Genomic DNA, 26,245 nt, shown 5'->3' with positions numbered 1-26,245 from the left:
TAAAACTCATTTGTCAGGAGTTGCACACTATTTGCATGACATATTTTTACAAACATGACCCTGATAACCATGTTTGCTTATGACTTGTTGGCAGTCTGTATTAAAAACAAGATAACTCATCTAGTAAAGTAATTAATTATCTAAATTCCAGATGTAAGTCAAATTTGCCAAGGAATGCTACTTTTGGAAGCACTAGTTAATAGTTCTGCTTTACAAAATGCAAATTATGGGAAAACAGCTGGCAGGCTGTGCTGCACAGTAGCTTGGTAGGCCTCTTCCCCAACAAAGCTATGAGAAGAAATGATGATGATGACTAACAAACTATAAAGTACTATATTCATAAAATGAGGGAGAGTGAGATCTTCCAGAATACTGCTGCATTTTGCCAGAAATCTTCACCAATGGTTATACAAATTATCCAAAGCCCTTAAACACAGAAAGAACAATCTGTGAGTATATTGTGGAAAAAAAGCTTAAAGATTACATCAGTGAGCACAACGACGATTATTATTTAAGTAAAAACATCCATCTTTTGCTGTGGATATGGCTGATGATGAATAAGTGGTAATTACATAATTCTAGCACAGAGTGATACATATTGAGATAAAGGGAAGCTTCTACACAGAGAACCACAAACGTCAGTATATGGTCAAGGGAGACAATGTAGCGGGAGGAGACATGCAGGCAGGCTGCACATATTAGAAGCCTGGTGACAAGGGTGGAATATGTTTCTGCACTGGACAGCCTCATCAACAGCCTTCAAGACAAGGTGACATGAAACAGACAAACCCTAACTATAGGAGGTTATGACACACAGCAAGACAATAGACATCAGTATAAAAACAAGTCAGAAAACAGGCCAGGCTATAGCCAAGAAAAATACGTACACAGGACTACAAAATGTGGAGCCTACACTGCAGTAAAGACAACCAGCTTTACATCAACTGGTTTTACCTAGATGGACAGAACATAGAACATGGCAAAGTCAAAGTGAAGGCATGATCCAACAAAGGAACTGTGACAGGGTTGGTGCTTCTCAAGCATCTTAACCCTCCACAGCAGTACACATGTATGAGGATCACATAACAACACAGTGATATATGAGGATCACATAACAACACAGTGACGTATAAGGATCACATAACAACACAGTGACGTATGAGGATCACATAACACAGTGACGTATGAGGATCACATAACACAGCGACGTATGAGGATCACATAACACAGCGATGTATGAGGATCACATAACACAGTGACGTATGAGGATCACATAATACAGTGACGTATGAGGATCACATAACACAGCGATGTATGAGGATCACATAACACAGTGACGTATGAGGATCACATAACACAGTGACGTATGAGGATCACATAACACAGTTACGTATGAGGATCACATAACACAGTGACGTATGAGGATCACATAATACAGTGACGTATGAGGATCACATAACACAGCGATGTATGAGGATCACATAACACAGTGACGTATGAGGATCACATAACACAGTGACGTATGAGGATCACATAACACAGTGATGTATGAGGATCACATAACACAGTGATGTCCACTATGATGCAGCTTGGCTCCCTGGCTCTCCTTACCCTTACACTGATCAGGCTGAAGCTGCCATCTCACTAATTTACTTCTGGAAATATTAGGTCTCACCTACCTTCATACTATTACAGGTCAGTGACTCATGCAGCCCTTTTCTCTATGCTCTCTGTAGGAGTCATCAACTACATCTATATTCATGCACAGGTGCCCATACATCCATACACAACCAAAATTCATCAACGGTCTGACAGTGTTGAACAGAGAAGAAGTTGGCCAAACTTTTCTTTGTGCCTACAAATCCTCACCTGTTCTGCTGACTAACAGATTTATATTTTTTTAATAACAGCACTACCTTACTAAGTGAAACATTTTAAATTTGCATATCCTGGCTAAGCATACCTACATAAGTGATTTGCTTAACTACCTGCTAGTGTATGTCTAAGGTATCTAAGAAACAGCAATCACACATTTTAGCGCTAAACAGACTGTCAGAAAAAAGGACAAAGCTAGACCCAGAGGAGTGCCAAAACACACACAAGTATATGTTTTACATATACATATGGAATTCATGAGGGTCTGTTATGATAAATGAAAAATATTTTACAGCAAGTTTAAAAGCACTAGGTTCATGACAAGCATCAACCACAAGTCATGAAACTATTCCTTAACTATACAGTAAAAACTATTTCACTTATCATTCAGGCAGACCGCCACATATTCCATTTATCCATTTTTTAGTCTGACTTATTTTCCATTCATATCGAATAGAATCATAGGGACTGCAGCCAACTGGCAAACAGTGCCAGGGATATTGTATGACAGAAGAATGCCAAAGAAGCTCAAAAGTAAAGTGTATAAAACAGTAGTGCAAACATTACTACTGTAAGGTACAGAAATCTGGGCAGTGAGGGAAGATGAGAAAGCTAGAGGTGATGAAGATGGAGATGAAGTAACTGAAGTGGGTGGCAGGATGCACACTGTGGGACAGACAAAAAAAAATGAGGACATCAGAGCAGAAGCCTAAGTGACACAAATGGCAGAGAAGGTAGAAGAGAACAGAGTATGGTGGTTTAAGCACATGTGCAGGAAAGCAGAAGACAATTGGATGAAGAAGGGTTGGGACAGAGAGGAAAGGCTAAAAGAAACAAGGGTACCCAGCAAAGAGATGGATAAGAGAAACAAATACGGCTCCAAATGCTACCATGTCTCGAAGGTAGCAAATCTTTAATTTAACAAACAGGTTAGCACTTTCAGAAACAACTTTCTACTTTGGATCATAAAACAAAATGAAAAACACGTTTAAAATACTAAGAAACAACAATCACTAAACTGTGGGATGACATCATTTCCTGAAACCATTGCCAACTGCTACATCCCATATATAAAACCAAAAATCTCCCAGCCAATCAAAAAACTCTAAAAGAAACAACCCTCCATAAAAGCAACCCCCTCTTAATGTCTAAGTTGGTCGCTCTTTAGAAATTGTTTCAATTTTAGTTTCTCATCAAGCCCAGATTCTATACAAGATTTAAGGAAAATAATCTACTTTTGCTCCTGAGACTCCGTTCTGTTTCTTAAATCCCCATCTCTATTGCTCTTGTTGATTAATTCTAAAACAAAAAATCAAAAGCAATGTTCATCCCCCTCTCGTTCACATGCCTTGCCAAAGCACTGGTGTCTTTCCTCCTGTGATCATCATTTGCATGTTTGACTATTCTCTCTCTTAGGCTATGGTTAGTCATTCCAATGTAAAAGGCACTGCATGTGCCACAGCATGCCATATAAATCAAATCTGTACTCCTACAATTTGCGAAAAAAAAATCAAACTCCAGCTTGAAAAGTGTCAGTTCATGATAATAAGATGTGCATGTAAAAATAAAGTTACAAGCTCAACATGTCCTACATATAAAAGTGCCACTATGTTCAGAATCTTGTCTATGAACTCAACCCCCATTTTTGTAGCACAATTGCCTTTTGAGGAACAGATTATTCCTAAAACTAAAGCTTGGGTTAGTATCAATTACCTTACTAATCTCAGGGTCCATAGGTTCATAGGTTCATAGGTTTATACTAGGCTATCTGCCCTAAGGCATTTATAAGCCTAGCCCAAATTTTTGTGGCTTACGCCACCCCTTATATGAAAAAATACTGTGCCCATTAGTTTGTTGTGCCTCTGTCCAGCAGTGACACAGAGATGATTCCCGGGGTAAACCTACGATCTCCCATCCACAGGTCTAGATTTCTCCTGAACAGAGTCAGCGAGGTGCTCTGCCTCACATGGACCGGGATTTTATTCCACAGCATAGGGAGTCTCTGAGTGATAAATCTATCCCTCCAGCACGTCCTATTTATATCCGTGCTAAGGTTTAAGTCGCTTGCTCTAGTGGTTTTGGTGGATTTGGATTTTTGAGGTGGAGCATGTCCATTAATTCCGGGTTGGACATGGCCTTGTATGTCAGGCACATGTCACCTGTGAGCAGACGGTATGCGACTGAATAGAGTTGGAGTTTCTTCAATCTGGCAGCATATGACAGATTTTGGAGTCCCTTTATCCTTTTGGTGAGGAACTTTTGGGGTCTCTCCAATTGCTGCAGATGTCGGGTGAGATACATCCCGAATGGGGCATTGTACTCGATCATTGGTCTGATAAGTGAAGAGTACAGGGGAACAATGACCTCACTAGATCTGGATGTGAATCCCTTCATGATCAGGTGGGCAATGTAGAAGGTCTTTCTAACCACTTTAGCAACGTGAGTGTCAAAAGAAAGGCCACTGTCAACCTGGGTCCCCAGGTCCCTGATAACCTCTTCTGTGCTTAGTGGATTGCCACCTATATGGTAGCTTGGGGTTACCTTGTTTTTCCCGAAGGGTATGACTATACATTTTTGGCATTTAACTTCAGGCCATGGCTCTGGCACCAGCTATCTGTTTCCGTGAGTCCCTTCTGAAGGATATCCGTGTCCGATGCACTTTCCACTATGGCGCCCAGTTTGCAGTCGTCTGCAAACTTTGTCAGCCAAAGTCCTCCCATGTTGGCCTGTACTTCTGAGAAGTAGATGCCAAACAATAGGGGCCAAGGACCGAGCCCGTGGGACACCACTTGTGACCGGCTTGGAGTCTGACATAGCGCCAGCAACTCTAACCCTGTGGGTTCTGTCCTTAAGCCAGTTTGCAACCCATCTTGTGACATATGGGTTTACATTTAAGCTGGTAAGTTTTTCTACAATACCCAAGTGGGGTATTGTGTCGAAAGCCTTGCAAGGTCAAGGTAGGCTGTATGGACTGCCTTTCCCTCATCAATGGCCTTGGTGACTGTTTGAAGAAGTCGACCAAGTTCAAAAGGCATGATCTTCCCTTGACAAAGCCAAACTGGGTCGGGTCCAATGTCTGCAAGTCCCTATATCTTTGTTTATGAGCTCCATTATGATCCTCTCCATAGCTTTGCAGACTAGACTTGTTAAGCTTATGGGGCGGTAATTACCAGGGTCCGTGAGGCGCACCTTTGTGGAGTGGGACCACAGTTGCCGTACGCCACTCCTTGGGCACGTATCCTGTGGTAAGGCTGAGATTAAACAGCTGCCTTATGTGCGGGTTTAATTCCTCATTTAGCTCGTGTAGCACACAGCCGGGGACACCATCCGGTCCCATTGATGCTGTGTTTTTAGCTTTAGAGAGAGCAGCTTTCACCTGCGCATTTGAGATGTCCGGGAGGCTACACTCAGCTGGGATAGTTATCTCTCCTTTAGGGGGGGGGGGAGAGGGGGGTGAAGTTTGCACTGAAGGAATGGCCAGTACTTTCTCATCACTTCACATACCAAGTTGATATCATTAGAATAGGTAACTGGTCTATTACTGGTATTAACCAAAGTGGTTTCATTGTTCCCAGCAAAAATGTTATTGCTTCTACATGAAAAAATAAGGCTTCTCCTTAGTATCCCTACTGGTCAGCACCTCTTTAATACAGGTATCTATAGCTACACTCAGTTCTCTGAATATAGTACTTTTTCCTCAAATATAAAGGCACTATTCTCTAATACGAGCTCTAAGAGAGTACAAATCAGCTCAACTTTATTAGCACTAAAATCTGTTTTCGTGCTTAAGAAAGTCCGAATACTTTCTACACCACACTCATTGGGGATGACCATAAATAATGATGCTATGTCTAAAATAACAAATAAAACATCATTATTATCACATGTCGTCCCTGTCCATTCATACAAATCTTCTAGAAAACTTTTTGTATCTTTCGAAACAGTAGCTACATTGTCCAAAACAGGTCTTGAAGTCTTTTCAATATAAACTGATCACAGCATTTGGAGCCTTATTTGTTTCTTTTATAAAATGTTGTGCAAATCCTGCTTTTATTTGGCTGCCAGTTCTACTTTTGGTTTTGAAAGAGATGGATAGATTGTGTAACAGAAAACCTGCAAAAGTCAGGCATGAATGCTAAAGAAGGTAAAACAGTGGCACCGAATCTAGAGAGATGGTGACAACTATTGCAGCACCCCATGTAGAAAAATGGGAAAAAGGGTTTGATGATGATGATGATTTCCTATTCATTTCAGTGGACTGTGGTAACTACATAAATTGTTAAAATGAACAGTACCTTTTTATGTAGATGACTCACTGTTGAAGTGATACTCTGACCCCATGTGCAAAACTGGGAAAAAGGGGTAGAGGATGGATGGATGCCTTAGGCATAGGCCAACTAGGCGGCCGCCTAGGGCGCCGCTCTACTAGGGGTGCTTTTCCAGTATTTATTTGGTGTAGGTTGACTAGGATGGGGGCACCAGATGGTGTGGTGTGGGGCGCCATGGAGCTCTTTTGCCTAGGGCACCAGTTGACCTAAGGCCGCTCCTGGATGGATGGATGGAATGCCTTTCAAAAATCCTTAAGCAAAATTATACAAATCCTCTTTATTCCCCCACAGAGAAGGAGTAGGAGAAGGGGATAAATGCTTTGGTTTAAGACTATGATTTTTGGAACTGCCTTGATGTATATAAGTCTTTGGGGCTGAAGCTATACATCTGACCTCCAAGAGCGAACATGCAGTGTTTCCCCTCATGAGAACCTGGTTTATAGCTCACTCATCCTCAGATAATATAATATGCAGTTTTCCCTTCCCAGATGCCTCTGCCGAATGAACAATGTTTGGACAAGTGAGGGCTCTGGCCCATAGCGTCCTCTGAATACATTACATACATTACAGGGCACCAATGAAGATCACTGACAGTCCAGGAGCTGCAAAAGCACTCCAGCAGCGTCACCAGCCACAGATCTTATGACAGAGATGGATGTATGATTACCATCACTCAGTCTCTCTCTCTCTCGTCAATGTTCTTTTTTCTTACCTGAAGAGGAAAGTTCATCACAGCAAAAACTGACAATATACCTACTCATACTAAGTCCTGCAAATGTTTTATCTCAAAACTCCTAACAGTCTTCAGGATAAAAGACTGACAAATAAAACACAACCTGATGTCATGATCAGTCCCTTAACAAAACATATAGCTTGCGTGGGAGTCAATATATGGAATGTGGCATCCACAAAGTACAGTTAAGTATACTTACCATAAATGTAGATGTTCCGAGTGTATCCACTGTTGCAGTCATCATACTCGGGTTATCTGCCTGCAGGTAGCCCTCAGTCAGCCTGAATACCAAAGACTAAGTATTTTTGCATCAGATGCTGTCGCTCCTTGACTGACGTCAGCGGTATAAAAACAGGCAGCCAATGCCATTACATCAGTTTTTTTTGCCCCAAATGTTAGGAGCCCCCCCAAATAGGGAGCTAAGTTATGGTGGGGGAAAATACCACCAGTACAGTGTAAATACCAATACCCCTGAAAGGGGGGGATGAGAGAGAGCGACAGAGAGAGAGACAGAGAGAGAGACAGAGACAGAGAGAGAGACAGAGAGAGACAAAACCAGGGGGCTGGAGGGAGGGTAACCAGGAACGCAACAGTGAATACACTCGAACATCTACATTTAATGTAAGTGTATACAAATGTACTATGTTCTTCTTGTTTCACTTTTGCAGTCATCACACTTGGGTGAATTCCCAAAACTGAAGAAGGGTGGAGGCAGTCAAAAAGAGTTAGGGCTGGCTAGTATGCCTTGCAGGACTGCTGTTGCAAAACCTGCCCTGGATTTGGAAAAGATAGGCAGGTGGTAATGCTTGGTGAAAGTGTGTACAGAACTCCAGGTAGCAGCTTCCAGGATGTCCCTGGTAGGGACTCCCCTGAGAAATGCTGTAGAGGTAGACGTTGCCCTAGTGGAATGTGTTCTGACCCCTTGAAGGGTTGGTTTCCCATAGTGCTTGTAGCAGAAATGGCTGCAGTGTGCTATCCATTTGGAAACAGTTTGTTTTGAAATGGCCTTGCTCTCTGCACCTGTTGCAAAGCTGACTAGTAACTGGTCAGATTTTCTGAAGGGCTTAGTCCTATGAAGGTAGAATCTGAGCTGTCTGTGCATGTCCAAGGAGTGCAGGATCCTTTCCCCTTTATTCTGAGAATTAGAGAAGAAATTAGGCAAATGGATGGATTGGTTTAGAGCCACACTGGACACCACTTTAGGCATAAAGGAAGGGTTAGTCCAGAGGGAAACCCTGCCAGCATGTAAAATAATGAAGGGTTCCACAGCCGTAAGTGCTTGTAGCTCAGACACTCTTCTAGCTGAAGTGATGGCCAGAAGCAAGGCTGTTTTCCAAGGGAGGGATTTTAACTCTGCTGATGCTGCAGGTTCAAAGGGGGGAAGCGTGAGCTTTCCCAGTACAAAGTTAAGGTCCCATGCAGGGGTGGGTGCTCTCCTAGGCAGCCTTAAGTTGTTTGCCCCTCTCAGGAACTGTTTGATAAGAGGGTGCAGGAAGAGAGGTGGCTCCGTGTTGTAATGAGCCGAAATGGCTGAGGCATGCATCTTAATAGAGGAGAAGGACAGGCCTCTGTGGAGTAGATCTGCTAAGTAATCCAGGATTAGAGGCAGGAAGGGCAGAGTTGTGTCCTCTCCTTTAGATTGAATCCAGGAGCAGTACCTTTTCCACTTATCAGCATAGGATTTTCTAGTACTGGGTCTTCTGGCTTCAAGAATGATGTCCAGCACCTGTATGCTTAGGGCTGCTGGAGGAGAATTCAAGGAATAAGCCAGGCTGCAAGATTTAGGGTTTTCAGATGGGGATGCAAAATCTGTCCCTCCTGCTGAAAGAGCAGGGTTGGGTTCTTTTGTAGGTGCCAGGGTGGCACCAGTGACAGGCTGCACAGGAGTGGGTACCAGTGCTGGCGTGGCCAGTCCGGGGCAATCAGAATTGTCCTTGGTCTGTCCTGTCTTATCTTGAGTAATACTCTTGAGAGAAGGGGCAAAGGGGGAAAGGCAAAGATTGAGAGATTTACCCACCGAAAAGAAAGGGCATCCACTTTCCAGGCCCTGCTGTGAGGGTTCCTGGTGCAGAATTTTCTGAGCTGGTGGTTGTAGGGGGAGGCAAAGAGATCCACCTCTGGGGTCCCCCATTTCTGAATCAGAAGATTGAAGGTGCTGGACTCCAATTGCCACTCGTGTGGGTCTGGGAGATTTATGCTTAAGTCGTCTGCCAGTGAGCTTTGTTTGCCTGGCAGGAATTGAGCTTGCAGATGGTCTTGCATGTCCAAGGCCGTGTTCCACAAGGTCATGCCTAACCTGCAGAGTGGGTTTCCCCCCTGCTTGTTGATGTGCCACATAACTGTGGTGTTGTCTGTTTTTATTAGAAGTTGTCCTGGAAAGAATAGTGATCTGAAAGCTGTCAGGGCGTTCTGCACAACTAGCATCTCATTGGTTGATGTGCAGATTTATTTATTTTATTTCATTTTTATTTTATTTTACATTTGTTGACCGGGCTAGTCTGGCTGGATACATGTTCATTTTCAGCAGAGGCCCGAGGAGAAAAGCTCCACTACATACTAGTACATAAAACAGCACAGTAAGAGACTGGCATGTAAGTAACTACAGAACTAATGTAAAAGTAACAATTTACAGAACAGTATCAATTTAAACAGAAAAAAATGTCACAAGGATCCCCAATCCCATACTCTTTAGAGAAGCAGGAATTGGAATGAAAAAAAGTAAACATCGAGTCTAATACATTATTAACAATATTTACAGATATAATCAATATTTTGTGCCAGAGCAAACAGATTTAATGCCTAGACTTGTACAGAAGGAAGCAAATACAAGGGTTCAAATAGAAGGTGAGATAACAGTTTGCAGTAATATATGTACTGTAAATGAGAAAGTGACATTATAGGAATAGTAATATCCAAGTGGATGCCAGGTAAGCTGCAAAGGAGGAGTAGGAATAATGAGAGAGATAGTGGTAAAGAATGGATGTATAGCAACAGGCTAAGGAGAGAACTATAGTGGAAGTTAGATGCTGGGGTCAGTCAGGATTTGAGCAAAGGCAAAGCCAGTGAGATTTAAAGTATTTCTTTAATTGTTTCTTAAAAAGTTGTGATGAGACTAAAGAAGTCAGCTCAGTGGGAAGTTTATTCCAGTGTGAACCAATAACATTTGTGAACAAGGAGTCACCAGAAGTTTGTTAGCTGAGCGAAGGGAAGTAAGATTCCTGTATGGGGCAAGAAGGTTGTTGTGTATGGGTGTATTAGTAGGGAAATAGAGAATTTTTTGGATGATAACTAATTAATGTAGAAGAATAAGATTTTGAAGTTCCAGCCAGCCAAGTTTTTTTGAGATTAACATAATGATGGGTATGAAATGGGGAGCCTGTGGCAAACCTGGCAATGCTATGGTAGGATGTGGTTAGTTTCTGAAGGTTAGATTTCGATAGGTTGATAAAAGATGGAGAGGCATACATTAATGTAGAGGTGAGATGAGTTTGAGCTAGAGACACCCTGGTAGCTGCTGTCAGAAAGGGTTTAAGTCTATAGAGGGCACCTATCTTTTTATTAACAGTTTTGCAGGTTAGGTTAATGTGGGTATCAAAGTTAAGTTGATTATCTATTGTAAACCCTAGTAGTTTGGTGGAACAGTCAGGTGTTATGATGGTGCCATTGTTAGAGACAATAGAAAAGGAAAAAGGAGCAGTTTTAAGGGTTGGAGAAAAGAGTAGTAATTTGTTTTTTTTGGTATTAAGGAGGAGATAGATATGTTGGAACCAATTTTCTGCTGCTGTAAAGACTTTTTGGGTGGACGAATGAAGTTCAGCTGGAGATTCAGCAGTACAGATGAGAGTTGAATCATCTGCATGCTGAATGCATGTGGATGTTGGGAGGGAAGTAGACAGGTTATTTATAAATAAGGAGAAAAGAAGGGGACCTAAGATGGATCCTTGGGGGACCCCGATGGTAATTGGGAGATGAGAGGATAAATGGCTTTCCCAAAGGACTGCTTGCTTTCTATCTTTCAAATAGGAGTTAAACCAGCGCAATGCTAGAGAGTCAAGAGAAAGAGATTTCAATGCGTCTAACAGAAGGTGATGGTTCACCATATCAAAGGCTTTACAGAGGTCGAGAAATAAAGCAGAGGAGAATAGGTTGTTATTGCGATTTTTGTTGATGGAATCAGTAAAGGAGAGAAGAGCTGTGGAAGTGCTATGGAAAGTTCTAAAACCATGTTGGGAGTCTGATAGTAGGTTATTATGTAGAAGATGATTCAAAAGTTGATGGTGTATACAGCGTTCCAAAATTTTTGCTAGAGGTGAAAGTAAGGCTATTGGGCGGAAGTTAGAAAGTTCATTACTATTTCCTCCTTTGTGAAGTAGAATGATATGGGAGACTTTCCAAAGGGAAGGAATAGTAGCTTTGGTTATAGTTCTGTTGATTAAGATGGAGACTGGGTATGCTAGTGCTGCTGCTGCTAGCTGCAGATATTCAGCTGGTAGTTGGTCAGCTGAAGGAGTACAAGGTATGAGTTTTGAAAGTAGTTTGTGAATATAGGCTGTGGAGACTGTACTAAATTTTAGAGTGGGGGTATTGTTATGAGGAGAAGTACTTTGAGGGGGAGTGGGGGGAACCATGGTATTGGCTAAAGAGGTGAATGTTTCAGAGATGAAGTTGTTGAATGTGTTGGCTATTATATTAGGAAGGGTCTAAGCTAAGTTAGCTGGAGTAGGTGTTTTGTAATTCCCAGGATGGAGCAAATTATTGATTCCTGACCAAAATTTTTTGAGGTTATGATTGTGATTTTGTTGATGTTGGTGGGAGAAATTTTTTTTATCAAGAAAGGTGAGTTTTTTTGTAGTATTTCTAGGTATTTAAAATTTTGGTGGTCAGTTTGGTTTTTTGTAGTTCTCCATTTTGTCCATAGTTCGTTTCTTAGTAGCATTGTTTGCTTGGTTTCTTTAGAAAGCCAAGGAGCAGCTTTGGATCCTATTCTAATTGAGCGAGAGGGGGCATGACTATCTAGAATTTGGAGGAATGTGTTGTTAAAAAGGGTAACTGCCTCATCAAGTGGAAGATGTTTCAGAGCTGACCAGTTGCATCCTTTCAGCTCATCATGGAAGTCTTGAAGGATGAAGTTTTTTTTTTGTTACGAATGGTACGATAGTTAGCTTGTTTGTGGTTAATATTTTTTTGTTTAGTGATATAGGTGAGAAGATGGTCACTGATATTGTCAGAGAGTATTCCAGTTTTATATGAGAGGGGATTATTGCTGACCAATATCCAGTCCAAGATGGTCTGTTTATTGGTTGATTTGTGAATTCTAGTTGGGGAGTTAATGGTTTGTTGGAAAGTAAAGAGGATGAGGTGAAGGGTGGGTTTGGGGGATATACAGGAGTTCCAATCAATACTGAAGTCCCCCAAGATTATGGTTTCCTGAGGAAAGGTAGATGAAAGCCAGCTTAGGATGTTTTCGAGTGTATTTAAGTTATTGCCCGGAGGGATATAGGAACATATAATGTAAATGGCTTTGTTTTTATGTACTTGGAATTTGCTACAAAGTATTTCAGCATTGGCAGGGGAAGGAGGTAGGGAGTTAATTGAAGCCACCTGCAGTTCAGATTTATAAAGTAAAGCAACTCCACCACCCTTTTTGTTTAGTCGATCCTGCCTTAAAATGCTAAAACTAGGAGTAATTTCATTATCCTTGGTATCTGGTTTGAGCCAGGTTTCAGTAAGACATAGGATATCAAATGAGTAGAGGTCAATTAAGGAATGGAGCTGTGTGATTTTATTGTTAATACTACATATATTTAGGTGTGCTATTGAAAGGGAGTTGGGAGAGAAAGGTGACCTTAATCTATTAGTAGTTTGGTCTGTGACGGTGTGTAGAAGGGGATTTTCTGGGCCAGGGTTGGGGTGAATGTCCCCATGTACCAGTAAGAGTGTTAGAGGAAATGGAAGTACTTTTGAGATTTTAGAGAGTATTAGGTGGTGCTTTCTAGCTGTGGGATACCTACTGTGGAGTACTCTGTGATAATAAGGGGGAAGGTAAGGGCAGGAAGACAGGAGGTTAACATAGTTTTGTTTAGCTAGAGGAAGGACCAAGTTTGTTTGTTTAGCTTTACTAGGAGATGAGCTAAGGGTAAGGTTTTCGTAAGAAGTAAGGCTATAGTATACAAGAAAGATATTAAGGGTAGCAATAGGTAAAGTAGTTTCATATTGGTTTTGGTCGTTCTAGTAAGGTTGATAATTAGAAGTACTAGGATGTTAGGGAGTGGAGTGTGGCACTAATGTGTGAACGAGGCAGGAAATATGATAGGAGGTAAAATAAGTTGGGGGTGTGGCAAGCAGGTATAAGGTTAAGGACACTGGTGGTGGGTGGGAATTGGGGGTAGGGTAGGGGAGCGGAGTGAGCTCGCAGGGCGAACGGAGCAGGTTAGAGCAGGTAAGTGAAAGTCTGCAGAGACAATCAGAGAGCAGCAGCATATTCCTGAGGCAGAGTAAGTATGTCCAGGATTGAGAGAGAGTGGTCAAGCAGGTGAGAGGTAGGGAAATGTAAAGAGGAGAGGAAGGGTTGAAAAGGGTATAGCTAGAAGGCAGGACAAGATGGTAGGGGCAGAGTGAATACAGCAAGGAGATCAGCAGTTAGTCAAAGGATGAGAGCTGGAAATAGATTACAGTGCATATCTTAGGGAAGGTGGAGAGCAAGGTATAACCCTAGATCTTGGAATAGGTCACCACCTAGTGGACATAAAGTGCAATGCAACAGAGGAATGTATATTAGAGATAGCTAGATGAGGGACTGCAGATGAGAGATAGCAAAGGGAGAAAAGTAGCAGATAGGTATAGGGGTTGGAATAGAAGAGAAATCGCTGCTGGGTTCCCTATTTGGTCATTTGATTTCTCTAGGTAGTAGGTAAAGTATAACTAGTAAATACAGCTTAATAGGTAGGTCCAAGGAGAAACATACTTTCTTAGTCTGTTTTGCAGTGGAGAGCAAAAATATGACTTTGACTTGGGCTCCAGTGGCCCTGAATGCATTTGCCATCCATGTGTGCTCCCCAGTCATAGTATAATATGTCTGTGGTTACAGTGTGGATGTCATGGGGTTGAGTAAAGGGCAGTCCCTTGTTGTGGTTGCATGCTTCTGCTCACCAAAGGAACTCTGTCCTTAGACAGGGTATGGCAGGAATGACTATTTCTAGGTCCTGAGAATGTTGGCACCAAAGACTTTTTAGGTATCACTGAAGTGTCCTCATATGCAGTCTTGCATATGGAATTAGCAGTATACATGAGGCCATGAAACCTAGGGCTTGCAGTATTTTTCTTGCTGATAGCTGGGTTCTGGTGGCCATTTGTTGGAAGTAGGCTGTCAGACAGACTTGTTTTTCTGAAGTGAGGAATGCCATCTGGGATGTTGTGTCCAAACTTGCTCCCGAGAATACAGTCTTTTGACTGGGTACCAGTTTTGATTTCTTTTCATTGATGGTGTACCCCAAAGAAGTGAGAAGGTTTTTCGCAAATGTCAGGTATTGCAACAGCAATTCCTGACTGTCCGCCTGATTCAGGCAGTTGTCCAAGTACGGGTAAATTTGGATATTTATCTGCCTGCAGTAAGCAATGGCTGGAGCCAGGCATTTTGTGAATACTGTGGATGCAGTGGATAAGCCAAAGGGAAGTGCAGAGAACTGATAATGCATAGATCTGGCCCTGAAATGTAGATACTTCCTGCATGACTCCCTTATACGGATGTGCAGATAGGCTTCTTTTAAGTCTAGGGTGACTAACCAGGCATCCTTAGCTAGCACAGGTAGAAGCTGTTGTAGGGTAAGCATTTTGAATTTTGGTACCACCAGGAAGGTGTTGAGAACTGAAAGATCCAGGATTGGGTGCCAAGAGCCCTCTTTTTTGGGTACCAGGAAGAGTCTGGAATAGAATCCTTGACCTATCTGTTCTATTGGAACTGGCTGAATAGCTCTGATGGAGAGCAGGGAAATAATTTGGCTTTGAGCCTCTGCCCACTGGTTTGGAGGAAGGTCTTGGAACGCTCTTGGGGATGGCAGTGAGTGGAAGTAAAATTTGCACCCCTGGGATACAATGTTGAGGACCCATCGGTCTTGTGTAATGGATATCCAGTTTTTTGCATGAAGGGCAAGTTTTCCTCCTAGGGGCACCAGCAATTGGACAGGGATGGGGAGTGGAGTAGAGAAGTCATTGTGAGTTTTTTCCATAAGGAGGTGGCTTACCACTCCCTGTTTTGGGGGTGGGGGCACTCCATTGCTTAGATCTCTGCATACTCTGAGACTGTAGTCTGGGTGGTCTATTTCCCCTGGGTCAGGCTTGAGATGGCCTGGAGGGGGCTGGAAAGAACCAGTGTTTGGAAGGGCAATGCCTACTGAATCTAGGGAGTTGCACTTGTAAGAATTCTTTAACAATCTGCATAAACTTAACTTTTTCTTCCATCTTTTTAACAACCTCATCTGCTTTGGTGCCAAACTGTCCTTGTTCAAAGGAGTGTCTAGTAACTTTGATTTGACATGGTCTTGCAAAGTCTGCTCCTTGAGCCAAGCATGTCTTCTCAGTACAGAACCAGTGACTGCAGCCTGGCAAGATGCTTCTAGGGCATCAAAGCCACACTGCAAAGTATGCTTGCTGGCTTGCAGAGTGCATAAGCTCCCGCAATTCTTTACTTTCTGCATTGTCTGTAAAGGTAGCAGCTTTTTGCTTAATAAGTTCCATAATATGTTGCTGGTACTTCAGCATTTGAAACTGACAATTCAATGCCCTAATAGCAAGAGTTGCAGGGGTATCTACCTTCTTACCCCATCTGTCCAAAACTCTGGAGTCCCCGTCCAAAGGGGTGGGATTCCTAGATGTAGTTAACTTGATACCTTTAGGCTCCTGGGAAATGATCTCTGGGTCAGCAGTAGGATTCTTGAAAAGAAATTTGTGAATGTCTGTAGTACCTGTCTGGTTTCCTAGGGGCAGGAGGTAAAGTATCAGGAGTAAGTCTGGATTCCATAAAAACATCAACAACTTCCAGGACAGGGGGTATTGCTAAAGGCCTGTGCTGTGGCAAATCTAGGAATTCTCAAAGTCTCTGTTTGGACTGAGGATAGTCTTGGCATTCCCAGTGGAAATGCTCTCTTAAAGTATGTAAGGTTTCACCAAAAGAAAAATCCTCTGGAGGGAAGGCAGAGGGAATGGATTCCTCTGCATCTGAATCCTCATAAACAGATAAGGGCATGTCTTCATAATCAGATAACTCAGAGTCGGCCTCCTGGTCTGTTGAAGCTGCAGGGGACTGGTCTCTTTTCCTCTTAGCAGGGGAAGGCTGACTTCCCCTAATCAGCGTAATAAGGTCTTCTGCCATTCTAAGCATTTGTCGTTGTGGCATGTGAGTAAGTGCATGCACTTTGGACGTCGGTTTTCTAGGAGTAGTGCATACTCTAGGTCTAAGAAACTTGGTAGTTTTAGATAAAAAAGCCGATGGTTTGAGTCAAACATCGGTTGAGTGAAGAACTGCCTGAGAATCCGGTGCCTGCACAGCGGATCTGGACCCATCCAAGGTAGAGACATCCTCAGGTTCCATAGTCGAAGAAGAGTCTCGTGGCATACCGGACTCTGAATAGGTCTCAGTAGAGGCCTGCAAATCCACTGAAGCAGGCATCAGGGGCTGCAAAAGCACCTGAGTACCGGCGAACTGGCAACTAGCTTAACTGAAGCATCGTCAGCGGCTTTGGACTTATGCGGTCTGTCTCTATCTTTATCCTTACGTTTTTTTCAGAATATCGGTAGTCGGATGGCTTACCAAAGCCATTTCAGAATACAGAGATCAAGAACGAAATAATTTAGTGACAATGAGAGCCCGATGATGAATGGTTCGGGTGTTGAACAAGGCACAAAACCAACAGCGAGGTACCTTGTGGTCTGGGCCTAAACAAGTGACTCAGTAAGAATGAAAATCTCTGTGTGGTATTTGCTTTCCACAGGCAAGACAATTGTTAACTTTTTCTGACATCGGTTAGAGCAAGAAAAAAGGATCCCCAATGGGGTACTTAGCTTTAGAAGACTTCAGGATTATTCAATTTGTAAATGAAAATTCAGGTAGCGGCCGACCGGCACTTGCAAACTGCTTCTTCGGGCTCCTCAGCAAGAAAGACTGATGCAATGGCATCGGCTGCCTGTTTTTATACCCCTGACGACCTGACATCAGTCCTGAAGCGACAGCATCCGAAGCAGAAATACTAAGTCTCTCGTATTCGGGCCGACTGAGGGCTACCTGCAGGCAGATAACCCAAGTGTAATGATTGCAACAGTGAAACACGAAGAACATCTACACTTTGTCAGACATAAGCAACAGTTTTGAAAAAAAAATAAAAAATCTCTTAAGAAAAATGGAGAGTGCCCAATGGGGTATTTGTCCTCCTGAAGGCAATGACCCGCAGCCGGCAGCATTATTACAACAGATGCAAAGCTGCGACATGTCTGCATGCGCATAAATACTGGCAAAAAAAGTTCTGACTTTTGGAACGTCCATACATCCCTCTTATACCAGCACATTCTCTAACACATGTGTAAGAATCAAACAGAGAAGCTTACAAAAACTTAGGAAGAAAGACTGGAAGGGCAATTTAAAATGCAAGGATGTCTTTATGGCTCCAAGTATGGCATCAAGTCTAGAAGGTTTAAGATTTTTGTTTGGAATTGTTTGTATAGGTTTTTTTAATACCCCATGCGGATGTCATAGAATTTTTCCTCAAGTAAACAGCAAGTGCTGGAGATGTCATGGAAAAGAGTAATGTAAGTGGGAACACTTTTTGGAAGTGTAACAGTTTGGCAGATTTTAAAAATTCCATACAGAATACTCTGTCAGAAATGTTGGGGAAGCTAATGGTTGTACTTAAGAAATAATTATTTTGATCGGAGATACAAGATATGAATTGCCTAGACTTAGTAAGGCCCTACTAAGTTTAATGCTATTGTCTGACAAAAAAGAAATTACTTGAAAATGGAAATCCAAATCTAAACCAACTATAACTGAAGTACTAAACATTGTAAAGGAAATAAAAGAACTAGAAGTAAGATCTTTAGAAATGGGAAGAAGCAAATTACATAGAAATAAATGAAATTTGTGGGAAAAAAACATGCTGAATAATGCTCAGGAGGTAGAGTGAAATTTAATGGCTGGCAAGAATTGAGCACTTTATGCAGTTTTGGAGTGAATAATAATTGTTAAAAGAAATAAAACATAATACATGAAAATAAAAATGCTAATATAATTTGTTTTCTTTTCTGGTAATGAGTGTCTGTTTTCAGTTATAATTTAATAAAGGTATTAAAATTAAAACAGAGCTTCTGTCTCCATTTTATACAAATACATGAAAAAGAAAACAAACACAAACTCATATGGTGAAGTTCATATACCAACAAACTTTATAATAAAATAAATGTTGAGGCCTTTATAAGAAATCTCTGCAGCCTCATTTTAAAAATTAAAATCTGATTAATAAAACTAGTCACAGCACCATAAAGTGCAAAGTTTTTTATGAACTTAAAGCTGCCTCTGCTAACAAAAGATAATCATAAAGCCTTTCTTAGCTACATCAAGAAAATCAGATGCAACTCTCAGAACTGGTTTGAGTTCATATTAAATGTCACAAACCACTGTGATCTTGGTGCCACTGCAACATCCTCACGGACAAATTCAGCCCTAACATTACCTTGCTTACTTCTCCACAATGCCTCCTTAAACAATCTCCCACATATAATCATTATAGATCAAGTCCTGTCAGCCCTCTTCAAAAACCAAAATGACCAATTCCGTGGGCCATGATGGCATCCCTGATGACTTTCCTGTTAATCTGAAATCCAACTTAACATTCCTTCTCAACCTTGATGACTTCTTTGTAAAGATTAATGAAGCTTTGCACAAGGGTAAGACTGTCCACACTGCATATATCTGGACCTGGCCAATGCCTTCAGCACAATTCGTCATGCAGGTACTATCCATGCACGCAAACTTAAACCCTTATATTATTCACTGGACTACTAACTGGCTCACTGACAGAACCACACAACCCATGTAGTAAAGGCTGCAGGAAACTGTTACAGACAATGCATGTGATTAATAGTGCTCCACAGAGTTCTGTCCTTGGCATCCTCTTCTTTGGCATATTTTTCTCTGATGCAAAGGTGAAGTCTAAGGTCTTATGTATGATCGTTTGCTGATGACTGTAAATGTGGCGATGTTGTAATTTCCTGCTATCACTAAGAAGTTGATAAGGAGCCGGGTTTGAATAAAGTCAAACATTAAATGTATATTAAAAAATAAATTATTGTAGATTGCCCCTTTAAATAATTAGGGGTTGTCTAATTAATAAATCTGGAATGAACCATCCTATTGGATAATGTACCAGCATTAATTATGTATAATGGATGTATTTCTAAGTTGTCATTTGTTCTGATAAAGTTCTTGGATTAAAGGGAATGAAAGAACTAAACTTTTATTTGGGATCCGAGTGGCTGCTTTTGTTGTGTGGGCATTTTTTTGTTGTTGATATCACCAAGATAGTCCACCAAGGGCTTCATCAGACCAACACTTACTGTAATAACCACAAGCTTAAATGAAGTGCTGCTACTTCTGGGAAGTCAAAAATCAGCTAGCCTGTACCATATCACAGATGCTCCCATCAAAATGAATGCATTTATTAGAGAGCTGGGTACATATGTTGACAAAGAGCTTTCTTCTGACTACTACATCTTGCCTGTGATTAGGAAATCCTTCTACCTAGCCCATTTAATCTCTACAGCTATCTCTCCCAGGTCCAAAGAAGTCAGAGTTACACCTTGTATGTCCTTTACTGTACCAGGCTCATCACTGAATACTTATTTCCATTTCTCATGTACCTCGCTAAACACATAATCCAACTTGAACGACCTCAGAAATTAACAAAATAATGGCTGCACACCTACAATACTGTAACAAATTCAAAGCTCTCTCACTATACTCTGTTTTATACAAACTCTTATGAAATGCTCTCTACATGGGTTTTGATGCTAACAGACCCTATCATTTCACAGAACTGTGTAAGCCACACGAAAAATCTAAATCCTTAATGACACATTAACACCAGTTAGCATAACAGATATTTAACTCAGGACATTCCTTATTTCTGGAAGACTCCTTCTGCATGGCAAACAGAGTAATACACTAGCTACATCTAAATCCAGACCAGTCAAGTGGATATGTAATCACAAACTTGTCCATAGAGTCCCTGAGCCTATAACATAGAGGGATAAATACTTGACTGCACGCCCCACTATCCACGTATGACTAGCAGCATGGGTGCTGGAAGAACAGGGTTGAGGAGGATGGGACTGAGCAGCCAACATTGTCTCGCCCGCCTTGAGGGAAGGGACTTCAAGGGAGGCAGTTCAGCTTGCTGCACTGTTAACACCTGCCGAAGGCAGGTGTATCGCAGGCAGCATGACAGGTCTGATAAACATGTGCTGCAAGCAATGTGCTACTTAGGTGGCTGTGCATGACAGGAAGCATGCACAGATCCCCTAAAACAGCAATAACAGACTTACAAGCTGCCAAGGGGGTGGGGACAAGGCAGTCTGCAGGCTCTGTAGACTGGCTTGCTTCCTAACACCTGATTCTTCCCTCTCTTGGGGAAACAATGGGATGGAGGGTTCTCACCGTATTGTGAGGAACGAACGGGTCAACTTGGTGCAGGAAAGGGAGCTGCTAGACTGATTCAGTGGACCCCCCCCCCCAAAAAAAACAAAACACTTTTTTGACATAGGCATCTAACATCTTAGAATTTTACTGTGTTACTTGGTTAAACTTTTCGATTACCTCCTAGGCCACAAGCTTATTTGGCTAAACTTTTCAATTAGCCTCAAAGTCACAAGCTAAGTAAGTACTTATGAACACTATTAATTGCAAGCAGGCATGACTGCTGTCACAGGCAGCACATAAACCACAAGAAGAGTGACTGTGCACAAGAACATAATGATGTTTCATGCTAAGACTCATGTATACACTACTACATGAATGTTAGAACCCTGAATGTACACTGCACTCAGCCACTGACACTAAAAACACGGGTCATAACTGTATTGTTTCTCTTAGCATCAAGAACCTTCTAACTTACAGAAGGGAAGCTGGATAATCAACAAGTTTTTGTCACATATAATCCAGCAAGCAGCCTACCACATGTAAATGCCTGAAATAGAGATTGACAGAATACTAGTCAGGCATAGAGTCCACTCCCAAGCAGGATCCTGGGCATTCCATCTGATTGCACATACATCATCATCTGAACCCAGCACTGACAATGCCCATGTCTAGATCAGCCATCATGTCTTCCACTCCATGAGATACTGGTGATATGTGACTCTATAGACCTGGTACGTAAAATGTGTCCAAAACAACCTGTCGAAAACTACAAATGCCTACATCTGGTATGGCTCATCCGTATACCATGCCCTCCATTCTGGTGCCACAACACATGTTGCTTGTTGGAAACACAAGCTCTTTCCTTGAACCACTGCTACTGACACCAGTGTGCAGACCAACATCTGAAAGCAATGAAGCACAAAACAGAAGATAAAGGAGGCTTGCAGCATCAGAGAATATATGCTTACCAATGTTAATATGTACTTCATGGATTTAGATAGCTAAAGGGAGCTTCACTGTATGCATCTGCTAATATGTCACATACTGCATCATTTTGGTCTGCAAATACTGACCACAGTACCAACACCTGATATACTGAGCAACATCATGCCAAATCCCTTAGCATGAACATGATGAATCTGAGAACAATGCAGCATAAAACACAGCAGCAAATGTTTTACCTACGTGCTTTGTACTAGATATCACTCCAAACAAATTCTCTACTATGACTATCAGTGACATATTATTCACCTCCCATCTCGCCTAACTAATTCTCCTCTCTGCACCATATGAAAGAAACATAACCTAATTAAATTTGGTGACTACAGCATCAATTTCTCAAGTTCCAATAAAGGAGTGAGCATCTTACCGATTTACCTCTCTTTCAGTTCATAACTGAAGTTAAGTCTAGTTACAAAACCAATAACCCTCTTCTTGAATTCTTTAACAAAACCTCCAAAATGCACAGGATTTTCAACCATTTACATCCAGACTCCCCAGTCTCAGTGATTACTTCTCCATCATGTTTAGCAAGACTGCCAAGTGACCAAACGCTTCCCAATACAATACTCCATTAGAAGAGATCTGTTAACAATACTTATGCACTAAATAATGACCTCATTATACCATACTTCTATAATAATAATTCTCCCAAAAAACTTGCCACATTCTTACTAACACACTGCTGAACCTTCATAGTAAGAAATTTTCACTTGTAAGTAATTTATGAAAAAACACAAATAGCCATGGACAAACAACTTCATCGGCTTCTTTAATGGAGAAACTCAGTCTAACCTAAATGGAAACAAACTGAGCTAGTCACTGTCTTTATTACATATCACTAAGGAAAGAGGCCAATACAGTTATCAGGAAGAATAAAACTAAACTCTAGCATGGAAAAAAGTCTCACCGTTTCTCATATCCATGCGTATGATATTAAAAAAAACTGGACATAAGAATTCCAACAATAACCATCCCCAGATTCCCTCCTAAGCTCTTGCTGATAAGTTTGCTAATCCGGTTAACCTAATGACCCCATCTAACTCAAGCAGTCATAATACACAACCCCTTGACCATTACCGTCCTCTATTCTACCTCAGAAAAATCACTTCTTTATTTTAAACATTTCTTAATCAGGTAAGCCCACTACTAGTCACAAGTGTCTCTTTTCATGGGTGACCTGAGACCACTATTTGGTTCAGTGACTTCCTCAGAGTCACAAGTTATGCAAATGGAAATGGAAGGAATTAAAACTGAAGTTCACGGACTTCCTCCCTATATGCAGTAACATGCTGCTCTTTACCCCTACTTCATTAAAACCTGCAAAATCTTCATCATCCACCAAGTTCAACATTTCTTTTATCTCTCACTAACCAATCCTTTTTCTCCCTCTGGAAGGTTGCCATTACTACTCTATGCCCAAATCTACTGCACCATCCAACAGCTCAGAGTTTTAGGCTAATCTCAATTCAACCCCACCTTGGCAAACTCCTGGAAAGAGAGATTTATCTACAGAGCACTGACTACCTGCATAAATATAGCATTCTTGACCTATCAACATGGATTCACTAATGAGTGTAGACCCTCACTGCCCTCCTTACTCTTACTATTTGTACAGCTACTAGCTAGGGCTTTCTTAATGGTGCTCTTTTTAATGAATTAATAAAAGCATTTAATCCTGTCAACTACTCCCTGCTCACCAGTGTCCTCCATTCTAACTGCTGTGGAGCATACATCATTAAATGGTTTCAGAGCTACATAGACAACAAAGCCTTTAAAGTCAGTTATGGATTTTCTTTGGTTTGCAATACATCTTCTGGCATACCACAAGAATCCTTGGACCTTTAGTAATCAGTGTTTTCATCAATAATATACCACATAGCAAATCAGAACATTGAACATTTTCCTCTATGCTGGCAATCTTGTCATTTTTCTGTATCAGGTCCATCTTACAAGTCTATATGAAAAAATCTTCTTTTCATGTCCAGACAGCTAATTGTAAACTGCAGCAAGCCCAAATAAATCTTCTTTGGCATCTTGCACTTCAACTCTCTAACTCTAAACCACCCTTGCCCATTAACAGCTCTGCAACCAAGCCTGTAATGATATTTAAATACCTAGAAATCAGCCTTGATCCATTCTCCATTTCCATCCAGCTCTGCTGGAAAAGAAGTCGTCCTGACTATAGGCTAGACAACTAAAACTAGAGTTTGACAAGTAGTCATATCTGTTGGAGCAGGTGGAAGGGGAAGGGAGGTGTGATAAAGCTTTGCCTGCTCACCTCTTTGAGGGGGAAAAAGGCTAAGACTGGCACTAGTGGATACATGTCAATTTTGTGAGTCCCATTTGTGACCACAGCTACATGTATGCGGGCTTTAAGATGCTGCCATCATTAAGTCCTAGGTGGGGACACTCCAGGAACCAATCATCATAGCAAGTACAGCTTCAGTTATTTGGTGCCATTAAATAGAAGGACAGGGCTACAAATTCCAGGTCAAGGAAGTCACTTCATCTAGCAGTAGGGGCTCATGGGCTCACTCCCTCCCTTGCACCTGCTATGCTGGCTGTAGAGGAGGGCTATCAGTAACCTCATCCAAAAGAGGTTAAACAGCTAAGATAACCCACATAAATAAGTGACTTAGGGGGAGCCTGGCTACCACAGTGGCCAACCATAATAAGGAAAACTCACACCACAGATTAGCAAAAAACAAGTTCATACATAGTGCTTACTGCAAATTTCCAGATTATTCACCTCTGAAGCCCATGCACAAAATTGGTAAAGGACTTATTCAACCACTACTAGTTTTTGTATAAGCAGGAACTCTGCAGAACACTTCTCGTGAAACCACTTTCTCTCTGCCCATGACACTTGACAAACAAATCAAATCAGTAACATTCTGCTAGAAAATTAACCATAAAAGAAAGCTTCATCATTGCATAAGGAAAAGAATCACTCATAATGAAGAGGTTGTCACTCCCTTATTTTATAAGCATATTAATTTATGATTCAATTAAAAACAAAATAAATGATTTTCAACTGCTAGATTTTACTTCTCAGCACTTTTTGAATCCTACTGGTATAAAAAAAAATGTCATCAATTCATAGGCATTTGATGTCAGCTTAAAAAAGGAAAAGCAAATCGATAATATACAGAAGCCATGTTTCTAAAATATCCAAAATTATATTCCTTTGTGCTGTGCTACTGTATGAAGTACATCTTCACATACAAATACCCCATCTCAAAAGGATACACAATCTATTAAGAATCCAAAGTCTCAATTATACTGTGAAAGAAATTCATTCATTAAATACTACTGTGGAAGAGAAGCTCGGTCACTTACGATTTGTCTCTTCGATGAAGTCGTCTCTGAGGACTGAGTGGTCTTCGTCGAGGAGAAAGTGATTTACCTCTAGTTCGTTCTTTGATTGGAGACTGAGCACTTGAGGATTTCAAAATCTGAAAAGAAATAGTGAGAAAGACTTTATAAATTACAGATGAAAATCATTAGCAATGAATGAATGAAACGCTGGCAACTCTGCCTATGAGAAGGTATAATTAGCAGCCCCCCCCCCATCTTTTTCTTATTAGCATTCATAAAATCAGTACTACAGGCTAAATAGAACAGGAAATGATAAATATACTTGGTACAATTATCCGTGTGCTAGAAGACAAAGGAAGTAACTACTGACTACTTTGGATCTTCCTCGTACCTCTCAACTGTCCAGGTTTTCACAGGATGTTCAGATATTTGCCTCTTATTTTTGGTCTGTTCCTCATAAAATTTTGTTTTTCTTGGAAATCACTGACAATTTGAGTTCAAACACACACCCTTCAGGAAATTCATGTACACAACAATGTGTGTGATGTATAATGTTTGTAAATGTGAACTTGTTAATATTGTTTGATTACTTTTATATAACTGTAACATTGCCTAAATTACAAGAGATACTTCAATAAAGGTGTTAAAATTAGTGAATTTCATGGCAGCAGCTGGATCAAGGCAATGATGAATCTGAATCTCAATGAACAGCTTTGCTTGAATCTGTCTAGAGTTCTAAAACTGATTCCTCCTTATCTGAGAATGACGAAAAATTGAGAAATCAACAGCAGGAAGGGGAAACTGGCAAAACAGTCAGATGATGTGCAAGTTTAACTTGGTACCAAGAAAACCTAATTAAAGAGAATTCAAACCTGAAGGTCCAGAGAGATGTTCTGGAGAATGGCTACTCTATATATGAGGAGGACTTACTAAGCTTTTTCAATGGCTGTCTTTCTGAACAGCTGGATGAACATTTTGTTTCTTATATCCAGGTGAAAACGCAATACGTTGGGGGGGGGGGGGCATGACTATACTGCAAACATTTTGAACTAAAGTAAGGAGCCACGTCTTAGATGCAATGGACAAGGTTCAGCAACTGAAATTGGGGAGTAGGGGGCTAACAGGAAAGATATCAGTATATTGTGATTTAAACCAGTACTGAAATGAAGGGGTTTTATATTAGCTAAAGTAATCTTACAACCACACCTCTCAACGTCTTAGCAAAAGAAATCTGAACAAAGCTAAAAATAATGGGGGGGGGACAAAAAATAGGAACAGATTTTTATTTACTGCTCTTATAAACTTAAA

The 26,245-nt window shown here is 41.2% G+C and overlaps 1 protein-coding gene across 1 annotated transcript in view; it reads right to left on the bottom strand.

Moving 5' to 3' along the window:
* VASH2 (vasohibin 2) overlaps window positions 1-26,245 on the bottom strand; it is a 1,568,646-nt gene that overhangs the window by 275,349 nt on the left and 1,267,052 nt on the right. The window contains exon 6 of the mRNA XM_044055500.1: window positions 24,959-25,074. Coding sequence (XP_043911435.1) covers window positions 24,959-25,074 — 116 coding nt within the window. The remainder of the gene's footprint in view (window positions 1-24,958; window positions 25,075-26,245) is intronic.

This window comes from Protopterus annectens, chromosome 1.part2 (genome assembly GCF_019279795.1).
Source record: "Protopterus annectens isolate FY-2018-M chromosome 1.part2, PAN1.0, whole genome shotgun sequence".
Classification (NCBI taxonomy): domain Eukaryota; kingdom Metazoa; phylum Chordata; order Ceratodontiformes; family Protopteridae; genus Protopterus; species Protopterus annectens.
The sequence above is the reverse complement of the archived record's forward strand: the minus strand, read 5'-3'. Positions and strand labels throughout refer to the sequence as shown.